This window comes from Naumovozyma castellii, chromosome 7 (genome assembly GCF_000237345.1).
Source record: "Naumovozyma castellii chromosome 7, complete genome".
Lineage (NCBI taxonomy): Eukaryota > Fungi > Ascomycota > Saccharomycetes > Saccharomycetales > Saccharomycetaceae > Naumovozyma > Naumovozyma castellii.
In genome coordinates this window covers 777530-793046 of record NC_016497.1, presented here as the reverse complement: position 1 = coordinate 793046, position 15517 = coordinate 777530, and the positions used below count along the sequence as shown (strand labels likewise).

Below are 15517 nucleotides of genomic sequence, written 5' to 3'. Positions count from 1 at the left end.
TAGAGTTAGCTGCAATGAATATCAGTTGAATTCTGATGGGTCAAGGAATGAAATTTTAAACAAGATATCTTTACTGAATATCTTCTATCAAATAACAGCCAACTTTCTTCAGAATCTGCCGATATTGGTGGCATTTTTAGCTTTATAACTGGTGACATTATTCTGAAGAAAAATAATCAGCTTGCTCTTAATATTAAATCAAGCAGTGTTAATCAACTACTATACCGAGAACTATGCGTTGAGTTTGGAAAAATGAATGGAGAGGAACCTTTGGCCATCAAAACATATTCAAAAACAAGATGGCAATCAGCGTTAGATGTTGTGCTCAGGTTACGAGAGTTGAAACCTGTCTTGATGGAGTTAAATCGGGAGCCATCCCTGGGAGTGTTTTTCGATGAAGAAGATTTTGTTCTAATGGACGATTTAACTAATATCTTATCTCCTTTTCGTTCTCTTTGCGAAATGCTTCCTAATGATACCTGCACGTTGAAGAACACCCTTCCTTTGCTTATTTCCTATAAGGATAAAATAGACAAAATATTCGTTGAAAAATCGAAAAGTTCCAACCTAACGCACAGACATCTCCCAGTTTTTATTCGTTTCAGAAGGAAAATGGATAAATACTATAAAAAGTATGTCAGTATGGATATTTGTTTATTATCATCTTATCTAAACATTGCATTTGTTGATAGCTCTGTTTTTATAGAACAGTTCCCTCGTGAGAATACCGAAATCAAAAAAAGTGACCATGTAATATCCGTTGTATCACAAAAACTTACTGATATTTTAATACCTTTTTTGAATATATCTTATTATCCCATTAAGGATAGCGATACAGAAGACATGATCGGTATTTCGAGCCATGCAGGAAGAGTGTATAATGCTGAAGATTATTCATCAGAAGGACAAGAAGAAAAAAACTTGGAATTTGAGGAGGAATTTGATGAATTCAGTATTAAGGATGACTTACAAGAACAAATCAGATTAGAACTTGAGCAATACCGTCTACGTGCTCTATCATTGGTCAAGGAGTATTCAAACGAGGTTTTATCCAAATCTAAAAAACGCTGGTCGCCATTCGACCGCCAAGTCCAGATGATTGTGGGGGCAGATGATATATTCTGGTCAAGGCATAAAAGAGAGTTTCCACTGTTATCATTAGCTAATAAATTATTCCATTGTATTCCATCGACATCGATTCATGCTGAGAGACTGTTCAGCTTGGCGGCACAAATATTTGACAAAAGAAAAAGACCAAACTCTCAGATCAAATGTTTGAGGATCTTTGTATCATACGGTCCTTCTTACTTAGAATTAAATTGGGGTCAATCGATATCACAGATTGTACTTTAAATGATGCTTTAAGATTAACAAAGGAACTCAACTTGGAATGATATATATAATATATGTCTAAATAAAGGTTACTTCTACATTTACCTGCTTACATCAATGATTTTCGCCCTATAAAAATTGTACCCTGATGCCCCCATGATTTTTAGCCATTCGGGTTATTGAAAAAATTAAGGAAGCCCTTAGGCCAATTTTTGGATTTTTCTCACTTATCACGGATTTGACCTTTGTACACTGCACAACGGTCTTTTTTCCCATGTCTACAAATAACATAAGGATATTGAATTTGTATGTCGGAATAGAAGGAATAATATGGATAGAGAGTCGAGGGTACTAGAAGAGTAAAGCTAGCAAATATTATGTCGTTGTCTAATGCAATCAATTTGTCCTTTGTAGGAAGGTTTGCTACAGTAGTTTGGCAGCAGGTCCGTCATTCAACTAAAAGGGCCGCCGGTTCGAGAACTTCCATGAAGGATTCCGCAGGTAGAAGACTTGGACCAAAGAAATATGAGGGTCAAGAGGTCATTAGTGGACAGATCTTGTTGAGACAACGTGGTACTAAGTTCTATCCGGGAGAAAATGTCGGAATCGGGAAGGATCACACACTTTATGCCTTGGAACCTGGTATTGTGAGATATTATCTGGATCCGTTCCATCCAAGAAGGAAGTTTATTGGTGTGGCGTTGAATAGAGAATATCTATTGCCCAAAGAGCATTTTGAACCAAACTTAAGAAGATTTGGACGTAGCATTTTGAAGAATCCAAAGGCAGCACAATTGGAAGAACGGACTTTGCCTAGAAAGCAAGAACTGGTAAAAGATGAAATTTTGGATCGTTTGCAATCTCGTGAGTTAGAAAGAGTCAAGTTAAGGAAGGAATTTGCATCCATTTTAGAATCTCAAAATAAACCTTCCAATTTAACTGACATGGAAATCACTACTTCTTATTTGATTCGACTTAGATCTTCTTTGAAAAATGGGTTCCAATTGGAAGATGCTCAATTTTATTCCAAATCATATCTTGAAATGCAAACAAAACTTAAGGCTAATAAAGAAAAATGGGAACCAGCAAAACTGGCATTATCACTAGAACAAATTGAAACGATAACGAAATCATTGGACAAGTCAGTGTGTTTCACCAATAAACTAAAATTAATGGCATATATATCACCTGAAGAAAAACTAAACAAGAAACAAGCATTAATGGAAACTTTAAAAACGAAATTCAGCAATAATGTTGTAACAAGAAAAGATAAAAAATTATTAGATGAATTATTCGCCAGTGCTAACGAATTCTTAACTCTATCTGAAGAAGTTCATTTAAGGAGGAAATTTATGAAACCTGTCTTATCCGAACACTTGGCTCCACCTCTTGCAAAGGAGTCTGTGAAAGACAAGAAAGTATTGAAGAAAGCAACAATGATAAATTGCTTCAACTATGAGAAGCGGAGAGTTGATAATATTATTAGGTCGAAGGAATCTTTCCCAAATAGAGTGTAAATAGTCGCAAAAAATAATCTAAGGGCATGGTCGACACATATATATATATTTATGTTCTACATTCCAAAATTGTAAATAACTTATTGTTAGAATATATGTATATATGATTTTAGGTGACGGCCCTTTCAGTATTACCCTAGTGGCAGCTCATTTATTTATGATCTCTAAAGAACGCCTTCTGAGGGGTGAATATATGACTAGGCTTCCAAGTGTTCCTATCAACAAAAATTGAATCAGAGCTTCCATCGAAGTTATAATAACTTGGTAGTGTGTCAACAGAAGTTCTTTTCGGTGCCTTCAACAAATCTCCATTCAAGATTGCACTCTTTTTTAGGTATGTAACATATCCTAAGGAGTCATCCGGTATTATCATTGATGTTAATCTTTTTGGTCGCATTATTGTCTTTGCCGATATATCATCGGGATATATACTTTCAAGAAAAGAATGATGTCTTTCAAGGGAATTGAGTGAAAAAACTCCCATAATTGGTTTATTCGTTACACCACTTACAGTTCCATTGAGCAATAAATTCTGAGATTCCATTAAGTAGTCAATATTGTAGTTGACTGTCATCCGAATATACTCCTTTAGGCCTCCTGTTACTTTATATTCAACAGATAATCTTTTATAAACGTAAAATGAACAGGACAATGCTGTGAAAAATTTCAGGATAAAAAATGTCCAAATTATAAAGGAAAACAGCATAAAAGATAAAATGACTGCTTCTTCATGATTACTTTGAGCAATTCGTCTGATTTTATTGATTAAACCGTGAAATGATTCCAGATTTTTCAAGTTATCACTATTTCCTCCCTCATCGTTAACTGCAATCAGTACAGACCATAAAGTCAGTCCGTTTATAACTTGTCTAGGCGAATCAGTTAGTACTAATCTGAAGCAATTCTTTAATTCAAAAAACGTAAAAAATGCAATCTTTTGAAATCTACCATTTGGTGTAATTCTGTCCAAGACACAAAACACAGAATAATTTAAAAGACAATAGAAAGTACGAGCAAAATTGTTCATGTAACAATTAGTAATAATTTGTCTTTTATAAACTCTAAGTCCACATATGATATCGTAAAGTAGCAATATTATTGAAAATATGATACACGCACTAAATAGCCACTTAGAAACATTAAATGGTAGAAATGGCTTGATATAGTTATTAGACCATGTATTGAACGCCAATAGTTTTATGCACGTATAAATATCGGATATCAACAGTGCAAACTTCATAACTGAAAGTCCCCATATAATTATTGCATAACTTAAAATAGTTTGAAATTCATGGCTCTTAAAGGGAGTTACATCTAATTCCTCGAACTTTCTTCCATTGACAGAATATTCAGAGTTTTTCTTTAGGAACATAGTAACTAGTACAGCATTGTTGTAGATATTTAGAAGATACGTGTAATCATAGTAGAAATGGGATCATATCTTGTCCATATAATAACATTAAATCTTATATATATAATGCAAATGATGTTTTAGACTAATTTGAAACACTCTGAAACGCTCGTGTCACAATTTTTTTATGGTGCCGAGACAATAGTAAATATAAAATGCCAAAGGGAGAAACAAACACCTTCAAAAAACATTCGATAACTGATAATATCCCAGATGAATTGTTGGTTCAAGAGAAGCTGCACAGTTACATTGGGAATATTTTTCAAATTGCAATTTTTTTTCTTCTTCTTTTCAAAGGGTAAGTTCATATTTATCCCTGTATTTTCTTATTGACTTGATATGTCAACATTATCCCCAATCGTAGGTGCGTATCTCTGTACATTGAGTAGGCGGTAGCAAAACTTGTAATGGGAAGTGCCATTATAGTATAAGTTTCAATTAGCTAAACTGATGCTCTCGAAGATAAATACGTATCAAGGTCTACGAATTATTCGGTTGGCTTTTCAACGAGGTGCTTATGTAGATTAAGTATAATTGATGTTCTATATTCGGGGTTCTTAGACTTATATTTGTTAAACAACTCATTCCACGGCGTCCTTAGCGCACAAGGGTTGATTTGATTCTCAGTCAACGATGACCAATTGACCGGAACTCGTTTACAGTTAGAGATCATCTTGGTAATAATATTCTCTGCCGATTCATAGTTCCTTACTGTTCATGTATTATCCATATCGAATGCATTTATAAGCTCTCCCAAAGAATGCAAAGGTTGTTGCACTGGACCGATAGTTATTTTATGTTAAAAGCTTAGGAAGTCCTCTCTTGTTATTGTGCTGTACGTATGAAGCCATCATTCGCCAATACTAACTTTCTACATTCTATCTTATGCATTCTACCTTCAACTTTTTATCCACTATAACCAAACATTATTACCATGTTTTTCTTGAATGTTCGAACTTATTGCCAGTACTTGTCTTTTGGAGGATTGTTTTCTTTGAAAAAATTCATAGCGCAATTAAATAATAATAGATTAGCATGTCAATGTACTTCTGACGTAGTGTGAGACAGACCAAGCTTGTATCCTACATCAGTAACACTTTGGTAGCCTTATGGACAAGTCGTCAACAGTCAAGGCATATAAAGCTCTTTCTGCTATTAATCTGAGCACAGATGCACTGAGAAATCTGGATTCTTCTTTTCTAAAGGATAATGTTGAATTTGTCGAAACTTATAAGGGAATCAAATGGGATGATATTAATTCTTTGAACAAATTGATTAGTTTGACTGAGCAGATTGTAGTAAAGTATAAAGATCCCAATGATGTAATCCAAATGGCAATAGAGACCATATTTGTTCAAGTGCTCCAGGAATATCCATTACTCTTCGGATATTGGAAGAAATTTACTGCTGTGCAATACCAGTTACATGGATTAGATAGATCTATTCAGACTTTGGCAAATTCAGTAGAAGCATTTCCCACTAGTTTAGAACTCTGGTGTGATTATTTGAACGTGCTTTGTACAAATAACCCCGAAGAAACTGACTTAATAAGAACAAAATTTAAAGTTGCTAAATCCTTCATTGGGTATCAATTCTTATCGCATCCGTTCTGGGATAAGTATATTGACTTTGAGACCAAGAATGAGGAATGGAGTAATTTAAATGGTATTTATCAAGAATTGATCACAATTCCATTACATCAATATGCAAAATATTGTACCGCTTACAAAAACTTTCTTCATGGTAAGAATTCACTTCCTGAATTCAAAGATGATAACCTAGATTCTAAATTTAAGAGAACATACGATCTAGTGAATAAAATGTGGGTATATGAATCACGAATCAAGAAAAACTTCTTTAATTTGACGGAATTACCCAAGGATGAAATACAAAATTGGAAACAGTATTTAGAATTTATGACTGAAAATGAAGATAAATTGCAATTAAAATTGATTCTAGTAAAAAGTATTTTTGAAAGATGTCTTATACCGTGTCAAAATGAAGAAATATTCTGGTTACAATATGCTCAATGGATGGAATCCCGCATGGAATTAAAAGATAGGGAATCATTTACGCTAGAGGATGTTATTGCTTTATATACAAGAGGTAATAAATCATTGGCCGTTCAGCATACGAGATTTCGTTCAAATTTCATTATATTCTTAAAGAAATCATTCAGGAAAAATAAAGAGTATATCTTTAATGTTTTTACTGAGACAATTTTTACACTACTCAATTATTGCCCGAATCAGATAACTCTTCTGAGAGAGTACTTGATTCTAATGAAAAGGTTTAAATTTTCCTCCAGCTTGGGAGAAAAGGAACGAGAAATTTTAGGTCAACAGACATCCTATACGCATCTTTTGGAGCAGTCCATTAACAACTTTATTGACGATAGGATAGATAAGACAAACCCATTGGAGGAGATGATTAATGACTATAATCTGTCAATTGTCGTTACTGAACTGATTAAAATGACGTGGCTAGTCCTTAAAAATAATATTCAAACAAGAAAACTTTTCAATCGTTTCGGTAAAATGAAACAATTGAATTCATCTGAATCATTTTGGTTAACATACTACAAATTCGAGAAAACGACAAAAAATTTTACCAAATTAAATAAATTCATTAATAACCTTGGTAGAAAGATTCTATTACCTACCGCAACCATTAATGACATTTTGGTGGATTATCGTAGTTTTTATTTGCTCAACTCTAATCTGAATGATTATTGTGATACGTTATTATTGACAGAGTCTTTGCAAGACGAGAAATTGGTGGATCCAATACTCTACTCACAATTTAAAATTAATGATCCACAGTGGATAAGGACTGAGTATTCTGATATGCTACCAATAGATTGGTATAAAACACAAATTTTCCAAGAGAATGGGCACCCTGGCCTTCCGTTAGTAAGGCCTCAGATAGCCAATACTATCATTGAAAAAGATTCAAAATCATTTGGACAAAAACCTCCATCATTGCCATTATTTAGGAATTTGGAAAAGATTAATAAGCAAAATAAATATAAAGATATATTTACGGAGGAGTATGTAAATACGATGTAGGTAAATATACTCTAAATAGATTATTCATTAAAGATGAGTTGTGATCATGGTTCTCCCCGTTTATGCAACTTAAATGTCAACAAAAACGCTCTTGGCTTACGCCGTCAGTACAGCCTTCAAACATAGGAAGATATAATCAAAGGTATAGTATTTAGCCTCGAAAGTTGTTCTCTTGGTTATTTCTCATTTCAGGACTTCGTCGAAGAGTTAATGTCAATCGAGCTAGAAAATTCTTTGTCAAATTTAGCATTCAAATGCTCTGTTAAGCCGTTTTGATCTGAACTTTCCTTATTGAATGGATTAGACTTGACTCTGATATAAATTTTTTTCACAATTTTAAAGGTTTCAATCAGATTTACGTCGTCCTCTTTGAAACATGTATTAAATCCTATCACTATCTTCAAAGCTGTTTGCTTTATGAGCATACCAAACACAGATATTCCCTCTACTTGGAATAAAGTCTTGACTGGGGGTAGTTCCGATGTGTCCCATTGAATTAATATACTATCAAAGTAGTCTATGGCAATGTTGGATAATACGTTATATTTCAAAATTTCATTAACGTCATTTGACGCGCTTGGTGGAACATATATGGTTATTGGTTTGCTGTTTTCGTCGATTAAAGATATGAAGGCAGGGAGTTGTATGCTCATTTCTTGCAGAACTGGACGTAGTTGTTAAGTCCTCTGGTTACTGGGCAACTCTGAAGTATCGTTTTTGTTATTTCATGTTCTGTTCAGATAGTATTTTTAAGATAAAACTCGGACCCGAATTTGGGACGGAAATGTTAGAATTCTTAATATGTAATGAAGTGCGTATCTTTCTTTATAAAAGATACATAGAAAGTAAAAATATAAAGTATAGAATGTACAAAGCTGTCCTCCTTTTAATACTTGCTAATATATTAGTTAGATATATGTATGTTATTTGTTACCTCAGAATGATCATTCTCTATTTGGAATTGGCAATGCTATCCGCAGCAGTTCTACCAAATACAACACATTCCAATAAACTGGAGCCACCTAGTCTATTAGCACCATGGACACCACCAGAGACTTCACCGGCAGCGTACAAGCCCTTAGCTAAGACGGTACCATCCTTAGCTATAACTTCAGCAGCAGTGTTGATTTTTGCACCACCCATTGTGAAATGGACAACGGGGGTAACTTCACCAATAAATACGTTAGTCTCAGTATTGATGTTTTCACCAAAATTTCTAGTAATCAATGAACGTCCAAATTGATCAGGAGATTCATTAGAATATTCAATTAAATGCTTTGCTAATTCGTCAGCCGTAATTGGTAATTTATAATCCTCGACAACTTGGTTCAAAGTAATTTTCTTGATTAATTTCTTAAACATGTAAAAATCTAGATTGTTTTTCAATTGTTCGTAGATGCCTTCACCAAGAACCAATAGGGATCTGACATTACCAGTTTCCTTGTTGACACATTCAGCTTGAATGGTGTCTGTGACAATATCTCTTGTGGTCAATTCATTAACGAATCTTTTCCCCGTGTTTGGATTTAAAAGAATCCCACCAAGTCCTCTTAGGGCTTCTGCACCCAAGAACTTCCATTGTGAATCTGGATCATTTGGATCAACAAACCCGGTTGGATGGACTTGGATTTGATCCATATCAATCAAGTCAGCACCTAACCTTTGTAAAATCTTTTGTCCATCCCCAGTAGTTTGCTTACCGTTGGTAGTTGGTAAATCAATTAATTCAGGAGCGTATTCCTTTAACATTTCTTTGGAGAACCCAAACCCACCAGAACAGAACACTACGTGGTTTGTCTTAATAATTTCTGACTGACCATCCTTGTTGGTAAATTCGACACCAACAACGTTCTTGTTGTCATCAACCTTAATGTCTGTGACTCTAGCATCCAATTGAATCTTAACCAAATCAGGTTTTTCCTCAGCCAACGTTTTCAAATTCTTGGATAATGCAGAGACGATTTCAAATCCAGGTGGTAATTTACCCGATGATCTATGAGTTCTAGCTGCGGAATGACCTCCCAATTGGGCCAATAAATCCAACTTCAAATCAAATTCATCTTGTAGCCAAGAAATGGCAAACTTTGAATCCGCGGTCAATTTATCCATTAATGGCTCGAGACCCTTCCCCTTGGCAGACTTGATAGTGTCCTTTAAGAATAATTCAGGAGAATCTTCTACTTTCAAAGCTGCTTGAGTGGCGGTAACAGCACCGTTTATACCACTAGAAGCCTTGATGGAGTTCCCACCCAATGAGGCTTCCTTTTCCACTAATACGATTGGGATCTGATATTTGTTGACCAATTGGTTCGAAGTGGCTAGACCGGCAAGACCAGAGCCGATGACTACGACTGGAGAGTCGGAAGAGATATTCAACTTTTCTACGTTGGTAGCGAGGGTACTTTCGTTAGACATTATGTGTGTGCGATTATCCAGTTTAGCGTGACGAGATGGACGCTGAGGGTGGTGTTTTCAAAGATTAATCATTCAAGTTCCTTTATAATCTGAATAATTTTTTGTCGAGACGTCGTTCCGTTGCCAATGGCACCCACGCGGGATTACTAATCTGTCACTTCTATTGTCACAATCGTATCAATTTCGAGTAATTTCAAAGAACATTGCTGGGCCCCTTGTACATTCTAGTAATGTGGCAAAATAAATTATGGTTTGAATGGGTTTACTGTTGGACTTGAAGAGAGATTGAAAGACTTAGACACATGTTTGAAGAGAAAGTATTGAGATAGACGAGAAAAGCCACAGTAATGGCTTTAACTTTAAGTAAAATGTTCTCGGTCGGAAATTGGCTGAGAAGAAAGAGAGGTATTACAACATAAAAAGATATTACACCAGGGGCATAAAAAACGGGGAACATTTTACATATATTTACATTTCATGTCTGTTACCACTATGACTGGGTAAAATACACACATAACTTTCTTGGCATGTTGTTTGCGTCCGAGAGTTCTTTGTTTCCTTAGTAAAATATTCTCAGTATTGGTAGCTGTTGTTGGGGGAAGGATTAATAATTGTCGGCTAAATTCAAATATATGCAGAGTAGTATTTCAAGCACAATAAATATGCAATAGTTAGCTATACAAACTGCTCATCATACTCTAAGTTTTTATATTAGAAATTGCTTTATTTACTGGAGGATTATCAGGAAGTAATACTCATGTTTAGGGGTATCTTTGTATACTTCCTTTTCTTCTAACTTTCCTTCTTGTTGAAAAATGTTCAAACAAATATGACAATTTTCGGTGAAATTACCAATTCACACTTGATTTATGCACCATTTAAACGTAGTTAGAAATTAAAGCAATGTGTACAAATACTTGCCAAGTTTTAAAGTGATTTATTCATTTCAAAATTTTCAATAGCCTAAACTTTATTTCCAAGAAAGCCTAAAATAGTATCCAAAAGTAAAAATAATATTTTGATCAAAAGCAATATTCCATCTTTGTAAGAGTAACTTTTCAATAAGTATCTTTTCCATGTTTGTAATAACAATCAGTTTGTAACTATTTCAAATAAAGCTATGTCCATATTGGATAGAATATATTTTGGAAACTCCAAGTTGATTTCCTTTTGAAACGGAATATAATAGAAAAGATTACTAACTCGTCAAAGAGTCAGTAAAAATACTTTCATCAAACTACAAATTACCTGGAAAGTAAACTATTCCTACCCTTGGTTTCCTGATATTTAAATAATCAAGAAAGATTTCGATTCAAGATCTTCAGGTGCATATTCCTTCGAAAACAAAAAAAAATCTGGTTCTTCATATATCGTGCCACCTCATCTCTATTAAATGTTTGTAACTTTGGTAAAGCTTTTTTTCTTTGTTCATAGGTCTTTTGGCTAGTGCTACTTTTTATATTTTCTTTATGCCATTAGATCGACAATTTGATAAAACGAAAAACTGGAAATTACCTGGAAGAGGTTCAGTACAACGCAGAGAAAAGAAACAAAGAGAGAGGAACTGAACTCAAAAGATGAACTCTTCAAAAGATCAAAATGCCAAATTGGAATTTCTAAGAGAGGTTGCTGATCGTAACACGATCCAGATACCATCACCATTCAAAAAATTGCATTACAAGAAACCAAATAGAAGGCATAAACCAGCAAGACAATTAATAACTGATGAAGCAAGGCGGATAAATACCATTTTACAAAAGGATAAAGAGAATGAGGATCCACATCATCATATGTTGGTCCCCAAAGTAACGTTCTTCAATGTGGAGGCACCACCAGCAATGAAGCCAACCAAGAAATATTGTGATATAACCGGTTTGAAGGGGAATTATAGATCACCAACAAATAATATCAGATACCATAACTCAGAAATTTACCAATTGATAGTGAAACCAATGGCTCCAGGTATAGATCAAGAATATTTAAAGCTTAGAGGCGATAATTTTGTTCTGAAATGATATATAACTTATCTATATATATTCTTTATAGTCTAACAATGTTGGAACAGAAATGTCGGCATATTTTATCATGGTTAATCGCGCCGGGAACGTGGTTTCATGGAGTTGAAAACAAATAAATGTGTTGGAAGAAATCTGAACAACCACACTGAGAAGAAACAACAAATTCATTAGGTATCCAGCTGCTAAAGGTAAACACTAGACTTCCTTAATATACGTATAAACCGAATATGCTGATTTATAGTCTATGTTTGGCGATCGCCATCATTTGGCTATGTATCCGTTTATACAAATTCCTATCCATATCTGTATTCAATATAGTTTCTACTTTGAATATTAAAACTCCACCAGCAACTAAGGTTTCCATTGACAAGATATCTATGAACTCCATTACCATTCATTGGGAAAATGAACCGTTGACGGAGAATCCTAAAACAGATTCTGAATCTGATACAGAAACTGAATCTGATTCCATATCTCATTTTTTACTATATTTGAATAATTCTCAAATTGCTGTCTTTCCCAATATCCCAGATTCTCTATACACATGTTGTTCAATTGCAAATTTGGAGCCAGAAACTCAATATCAATTAGATTTCATTACGATGAATAAGATGGGATTTGTTAACAAATTGCCTTCTACATTTTGTGTTACTAAGAGAGACAAGAAAGTGAAGAAGAAAACAAACAATATTAATGAAACCATTATTCCTAGTTCAACTAATGAACCATTTGTTACTACCGAATATTTTACTAATCTAAAAGAATTTAACAATGATGTTATCAATGATAATTCATCAGCTTCAGACTTTGAAAAACAAAAAATATCTCAAAATGCTGACACTTTCAAGACTAGGAGGTGGAGAAGAAACACTTTGAACTCTTCAATGGGTCTTACAAATAATAATAATAATAATAATATTAATAATATTAATAATATTAATAATGCAACAACCACAACATCTCAACCGCCACATCCATTTAAAATTCCATCCCATTCTTCATCAGTTTCTCTCTCAAGGTTAGGTTCTATGACAAATCTATCATCCCTGAATACTCCATCTGTAACTAACATAGCTGCTACCCTTCCAACATATACTTGTTTAACAACAATACAAGATTTAGAGTCATATTCCATTGATGATTTAAAGAAAATTTTAATATGTGCACAAGAAGATTTACACGAAGTTTTAATTCAACAATCATCGTTGCTGCAAGATTTTAAAGATTCTAAATTGGAATTGGAATTAGAATTAGATAACTTAAAGATTCATTGGTCACATGAAATCGATCTTCGAAAATCTATCAAATCAAACATTAAATCATTGGAAAATTCAAAAGTGCTATCTGATTTAAAATTTGAAAAATTGACAAAAAAGATAGCCAAATTGAACGAGAAAATATTGAAGATGCAAAAAGATATGAATCTGTGGGCCCTTAGTGAACTTAATGAATTAAACACTAATAATTTGAAATTGAAGTATGAGAAAATTATCATGGATACTAATGCCAATATAAAGTTGTTAGGTGATCAAATTTTAATCCTTCAAAACCAAGTTTCATCGCAAGATGAGGAAAACAAAAAGCTTAACATTTTAAAGAAAGAGTCAATGGCTAACACATTACCTGCTATTATAAAAACATCAGGGGCCACTCCTATAAACACAACACCAGCAGCTTCAACCATGTCCCCTAACGTCCCCATTACGGCATCTGCACCAATCGATAAAGGACAATTAACCTCCCTTTTGAAGAAAATTACTGATCAAACAAATGAAAAGACAGGGCTTTTAAGTAACTACGGGGAAGAACTAGTTTCAAAATTAAACGAAAACTCTCCAATAGGTCATCTAGTTAGGGAGCAATTACAAATGGATCAAGAATTTGATTCCAAATGGAAATACAAGAGATCAAGATTAATGAAGAGAATTAATTATTTGGAATCCGTCTTCAATGAAATTTCCGTTAATAATAGGAATTTAAGAGCACAGTTGATGGCTAAACCGTACCATCCTGTGCAGGAGTCACCAATATTACAACAAGGGGATATGAATATGCCAATGAATATGAATTCTGATCAACAAATTAACTCAAATGATAATTCTCCTGCCAACCAAAATATCCAAACCAATAGCCCATCATTAATGTTACATAATCCTTCCACTTACGATAATTCCTTTAAGCAACAAGGCAATTATTCCTCGAATTTAAATGCCACTACAGGCTCATTATTATCAAATCAAATAAACATTGATTCTTCTAAGCAGCCTTCATCTAATGCCGATAGACTACAGAATAATTTTACTCATGCTGTTCCAACCACAGCAACAGTTACTGCCAATGCTACAGTTGCCCCAACATCTGTGGGCACAAAGACCACATCAGATTATAGTCAGTGGGCAATTTCACAACATCAACCCTTGTCGCCAGAGCAGCAACAGCAGCAGCAACAAGTACAGGAAATGGACCATGGTTTTGAGTATTATAATCCAAGCCACTTGATCAGTGGGTTACAGGACATGATTCAGGACGAATCTGAATACCCAGATACTATCAGTAACTACTCCAAAGGATTTACAACTGATCAATTGGATAATTTTTGGGCTAACCAAAACACAGAACACCCAACTCTTTCAAGACAAATTCCATCCCAATCTCAATTTCATAATCCACTTCAATCAAATTATATGAACTCTATAACATCACCATCGAGTGCTTCTTATCATAACAATGAACTAATGACCTCACCATTATCTCCACAACAAAATAATAATACGACCATGACGTCGTCTCAAAGTTTGCTAGCTGGTGCCCTAAGCGAATCCATGCAAAAACTCAATACTAATAATGATATGTTAAGACATTCAAATTCTTTCTATAATGAAAGCAATCTAAATCCCCATAATAAAAGTGTCGCACCAGTGGACAATACAATCAATTCAATTTTATCAGGAACAGATGATATGGTTATGGTGCCTTTCCCAAATGCCATATCTCCTCAAAGTTCTAATATCAAATCTCCCAACCTGAACAACCATATACTTTCAAACGGGTTGTCTAGTGATAACACCAATATTAATACTCCGCCACAATCCCATGATGGGATATTCCACTCCCCTTCATTCAATTTTATGTGGCATTCATCGCCTCCTGCAACTAACAGTACGTCAACGTCAACTTCAAGAGATGTACCACACTCTGATGTACATTCTAATTCAAACTCTGCTTCCACAGTTGGACCAAATTCTACAACAACCAATTCCCACCGTAGAAATCAGAGTAATACCAGCAATACAAGTTGGGGTACTAAATTTGGTTTGAAACATCTATCAACGCATTCATCGAATTCCAATGCAACTGCAGGTGTTACATCAGCGGAAACTTCAACTTCGACTTCAGAGAAGCCAACGGAGGGAGGAGGAGAAGATACCAAGAATACGAATAATAGCAGCAAGAGCAGTACAAGAAAGATGTCAAGATTATTATCCAGATCCAAAATGAATAACTTGTTCAAGTTGCCTAGTCAGCATGATTCTCAGTCGCAATGAGGACGCATTTAGTTTGTAAATAATTACGACTATGTAATCTATAAAAGTTGTTTTACTAGTACAGTTTATCCAATTGTTTTATTGATGACGTTGACGATTGACGCGTCAAGTTTTTTTTTCTACAGTCGCGAAAAAGAAATTCGGAAGACGCAGGGATTTTCACTCAAAGACTGTATATAATACCAGTTAAGATAGTGTCTACTTTCAGAGC

The 15517-nt window shown here is 34.4% G+C and overlaps 8 protein-coding genes across 8 annotated transcripts; 5 read left to right on the top strand and 3 right to left on the bottom strand.

Annotated features, from left to right (window-relative positions):
* Positions 1–252: 252 nt before the first annotated feature.
* Positions 253–1353, top strand: NCAS0G04250 (uncharacterized protein; the record flags this gene model as incomplete). The annotated part of the gene is made up of 1 exon (XM_003677615.1): positions 253–1353. One exon carries the CDS (start codon positions 253–255, stop codon positions 1351–1353), a length of 1101 nt encoding a protein of 366 aa, XP_003677663.1.
* A 356-nt stretch (positions 1354–1709) lies between these two features.
* Positions 1710–2849, top strand: MRP7 (mitochondrial 54S ribosomal protein bL27m; the record flags this gene model as incomplete). The annotated part of the gene is made up of 1 exon (XM_003677614.1): positions 1710–2849. One exon carries the CDS (start codon positions 1710–1712, stop codon positions 2847–2849), a length of 1140 nt encoding a protein of 379 aa, XP_003677662.1.
* Positions 2850–3000: 151 nt separating this feature from the next.
* On the bottom strand, positions 3001–4221 carry NCAS0G04230 (uncharacterized protein; the record flags this gene model as incomplete). The annotated part of the gene is made up of 1 exon (XM_003677613.1): positions 3001–4221. The coding sequence occupies one exon, from the start codon at positions 4219–4221 to the stop codon at positions 3001–3003; it is 1221 nt and encodes a 406-aa protein (XP_003677661.1).
* Positions 4222–5369: 1148 nt separating this feature from the next.
* On the top strand, positions 5370–7328 carry PRP39 (Prp39p; the record flags this gene model as incomplete). The annotated part of the gene is made up of 1 exon (XM_003677612.1): positions 5370–7328. One exon carries the CDS (start codon positions 5370–5372, stop codon positions 7326–7328), a length of 1959 nt encoding a protein of 652 aa, XP_003677660.1.
* Positions 7329–7516: 188 nt separating this feature from the next.
* On the bottom strand, positions 7517–7981 carry TCA17 (Tca17p; the record flags this gene model as incomplete). Its single annotated transcript, XM_003677611.1, has 1 exon — positions 7517–7981. One exon carries the CDS (start codon positions 7979–7981, stop codon positions 7517–7519), a length of 465 nt encoding a protein of 154 aa, XP_003677659.1.
* Positions 7982–8279: 298 nt separating this feature from the next.
* On the bottom strand, positions 8280–9743 carry NCAS0G04200 (uncharacterized protein; the record flags this gene model as incomplete). The annotated part of the gene is made up of 1 exon (XM_003677610.1): positions 8280–9743. One exon carries the CDS (start codon positions 9741–9743, stop codon positions 8280–8282), a length of 1464 nt encoding a protein of 487 aa, XP_003677658.1.
* A 1577-nt stretch (positions 9744–11320) lies between these two features.
* IES6 (Ies6p) lies at positions 11321–11758 on the top strand (the record flags this gene model as incomplete). Its single annotated transcript, XM_003677609.1, has 1 exon — positions 11321–11758. One exon carries the CDS (start codon positions 11321–11323, stop codon positions 11756–11758), a length of 438 nt encoding a protein of 145 aa, XP_003677657.1.
* A 230-nt stretch (positions 11759–11988) lies between these two features.
* GTA1 (Gta1p) lies at positions 11989–15306 on the top strand (the record flags this gene model as incomplete). The annotated part of the gene is made up of 1 exon (XM_003677608.1): positions 11989–15306. The coding sequence occupies one exon, from the start codon at positions 11989–11991 to the stop codon at positions 15304–15306; it is 3318 nt and encodes a 1105-aa protein (XP_003677656.1).
* Between the last annotated feature and the right edge of the window lie 211 nt (positions 15307–15517).